Raw genomic sequence first — 3,013 nt, forward strand, 5'->3', positions numbered from 1 at the left:
GCCACCACATGTACGAGCGCATTCATGGCCGACGGCGCCTCCAACTGGGGACTCTGGTATGCAGCAGGTTCCGGAGCTGCTGTGGCTCCGGAACCAGTCCTGAGTTTCAAGATGTCGGAGCTTTCCTGGTTAGCGTTGTGGTGGTCGTTGATTCGGTTGCGAAACGGTGAGGCCTCCGGTGTTTCCGGAGCCGATGGTGGCGGAGGCGGCTGCAGCGGCAGCAGCTCTGCTGTTGCCAGTGAGCGCCACAGCGCGGGATCCACCAGCGCACCAGCGACTGCCTTCAGCGCATACACCGCTGGTAGATTGTCGTACATGCCGTACACCTCACCGTGCTGACCTGTTGTGGTGGCGTGGGCGGCTGCTCCAGGGGATGGCAGCAGGAGGAAAGGTGGCGGCGCCGGCAATGAAACTGACGTTGCGGCTACTGCTGTTGCTACTGCTGCTGCTCTGTTGCTGGGGCTGACGGCCCCTCCACTGCTGCTGCTGCTGGTGCTGGCGGAGATGCCGGTGTTGGTTCCGGAGCTTAGGACGTTGGCCAGTGGGTCCTTGGGGCCGGTGGGGACGTGGAAATGGCTGGAGATGTGGAATGCGAGCGACTGGCAGGCGCGACTGAGGAGGCGAGCTTCCCACAAGCGACAGCTGTCGGGATTGTGAGGCAGGCCCTGAGGGGGTTTAGGCAATCCCTGCTGCGACCGCTGATTTTGAGGGGGGCGCGCCTGACGGCTGGCATGGCGCTCCGAAGCCGCTGCGATGCGGTCAGCCATGCCAGCTGGGGCACGGTGAAATTGGAATTGCTCAAGAAGTACGTCTGGTAAGATTGGGTCTAAGGCCTTGGAAATTCCGTTTGCAGCGCAAGAGTTGACATCGGCCCAAGAGGTTTGATTGCGATCGACGAGCGAAGCGGTCACCATGTCATTGGCTACGTTCTTGCTAAATGAAGATACGACTGAAATACCATCTTCAAGCTGACGCGCAGCTGGTGTGCGCGACTCGTCCTCTACCGTCCGCTCTCTACCAGAACTTGTTGCCCTGCCCCTGGCCATTGCCCGTGGAGAAGAAGCTGTCACACTTCGTGGCAAAATTGACAACCTTGAATCAGAAGTATGTAATGAATGCAGCTGATTACTGGTGTTGGGAAAATCACAAGCGACGCCCAGACCTCGCCGCATCCTTGCTGCTTCCTGTTCACAGTTTATTACGCAAAGGACTGCGTCGAGCTAAAATTTAATACAAAAAGATGGCATTGCAAATTAACAACAACAAAAGAACCTGCATAAATTTGCGGCAGCAAGTCAACCAAGATGCAAGTGATCCAAACTATTAGAATATAACACAGATGTTTGTTTAATTCATAAACCAGTCCCATAGTGGGAAGGAATAATGTTATGAGGGTAGGGCTACTGAAAAGCGTTTGTCAGGCAATGTCGTACTTTATGCTAGAAGTCAGGTTTCGTTGAATGCAATACCTGTTATGACTCTAAACCCTATTCAACTTGTTGTTTACCTCACTGACGTATAATTTTGACTCGTCTTGTCACACGGTTACATTCCGCACGACGTCATCATAATAACATCGATGCACATACTTCAGCAGGCGCTGAGTAGATGCCGCAAACACAATGATCTCTGCCTCGTGAATTTATTTTAAGTTCGGTTTCGTGGAAAACGCGCAGCCGGAGGACGGGGCCTGGCCCGCTGCCGGCCTTCCAGCCGACGGAATAGGTATGGCAAAGCAGCTTTATTTGCATTAAGTCGATTGCCCAGCTCTGACGCTGGCTCGCTTGAGCGGCGCACAGCTGATGGCGACAATACATATACCCGCGGAGAACGGCGATGTCAGCTATTCCCACACATTGAAGAAGCTTTTTAAAGTCAATGTTGAGAAACCTCCAGATTATCAGCTGCGGCAGCTTGCACGTTCCTTCGGCCAGACGGGGGCCTCTCGCAGCAGCGTAGTGTCACGTGTTGAAGCAGCAACGGAGAATCATGCAGGCCAACAGGTGCGCAGCGCTTAGTATCACGGGGAGATGATGCCGCCTGGCTGAGTGTTTGCTCTTCGGACTGCGGACTTCGGAACGCACGCGCTTGGTCTCATTCTCCCGCCCGCGGCGCCGCTCCCTTAGCCGCACAACCGCCGTCCAGCGTTCGGCTAGCGATCGGGTGAAATATTTTTGTGGATTTCTTCCCCTACCCCCGGGGGGAGAGGAAAATTTTACCTTCTGCTGAGGAAGTTTTTTTTGGTTCACCCGCTCACTCTTTTTTGTTCACTTCATCCATTTTTTTGTTCACTTCATTCATCCATTTATTCATCCATCCATACATTCATTCATTCGTTCATTCGTTCATTCGTTCATTCATCCACACAAAATTCTTCGTCATTACATGCGGGGTGCAACCCATTGGCGGTGGGGGACCTGGTGCCTCAGGGGCTGAACCCCCAAACCCCTCCCGTACACCCCCCGTTGCCGTTGTTGCTTTTGCCGTGACTGACGTATCTTCAGCTGATGCTGCTGTTTGGATCTTTACTTTCGACACCTGTACACCTCCCTCCCATCCCCCACCCCGCCTGCCCTCCCGGCCTGCCCTCCCTTCCCCGTCTTTCATCCGGTTTTCATGCTGACCCACACACATACACACGAACATACCTACGGACACACACAGATACATATGTATACATACATGGACCGGATGGAGGGGCTGCGAAGTGGCTGCGTTGTGTGGTGGCAGTCTGAGTCGGGGTCGGGAGCACACAAGACTAACCGACTTGTGCTGTGTGCTCCCGACCCTTGCACTGTGTTTCGGCTTTGGCCCCCGGCTCTCGCGGCCCACAGTGTAATCTAAGCCATACATACATACATACATACTTACGTACATACATACATACATACATTTACCCCCGCCAACAGGGCAGCCGCACGCCGGGGGATTCCCCCCACAGTGGTGGAGGGGGGGGAGGGCCGCTGGGCGGTACGAGCTCCAACCCGCGAGACCGACTGGGGCGCATAAGCCC

General features: G+C 54.7%; 2 protein-coding genes across 2 annotated transcripts in view; one reads left to right on the forward strand and one right to left on the reverse strand.

Annotated features, from left to right (window-relative positions):
- VOLCADRAFT_91703 (uncharacterized protein) overlaps nucleotides 1-1,172 on the reverse strand; it is a gene marked incomplete at both ends in the record, with an annotated part of 5,795 nt that extends 4,623 nt beyond the window's left edge. The window contains 2 exons of the mRNA XM_002951200.1: nucleotides 272-340; nucleotides 725-1,172. Of these exons, the coding sequence (XP_002951246.1) occupies nucleotides 272-340; nucleotides 725-1,172 (517 nt within the window). The remainder of the gene's footprint in view (nucleotides 1-271; nucleotides 341-724) is intronic.
- An 817-nt stretch (nucleotides 1,173-1,989) lies between these two features.
- Nucleotides 1,990-3,013, forward strand: part of VOLCADRAFT_105008 (uncharacterized protein) — a gene marked incomplete at its 5' end in the record, with an annotated part of 14,256 nt that continues 13,232 nt past the window's right edge. The window contains one exon of the mRNA XM_002951117.1: nucleotides 1,990-2,003. Within this exon, the coding sequence (XP_002951163.1) occupies nucleotides 1,990-2,003 (14 nt within the window). The remainder of the gene's footprint in view (nucleotides 2,004-3,013) is intronic.

This window comes from Volvox carteri, assembly GCF_000143455.1.
Source record: "Volvox carteri f. nagariensis unplaced genomic scaffold VOLCAscaffold_22, whole genome shotgun sequence".
Lineage (NCBI taxonomy): Eukaryota > Viridiplantae > Chlorophyta > Chlorophyceae > Chlamydomonadales > Volvocaceae > Volvox > Volvox carteri.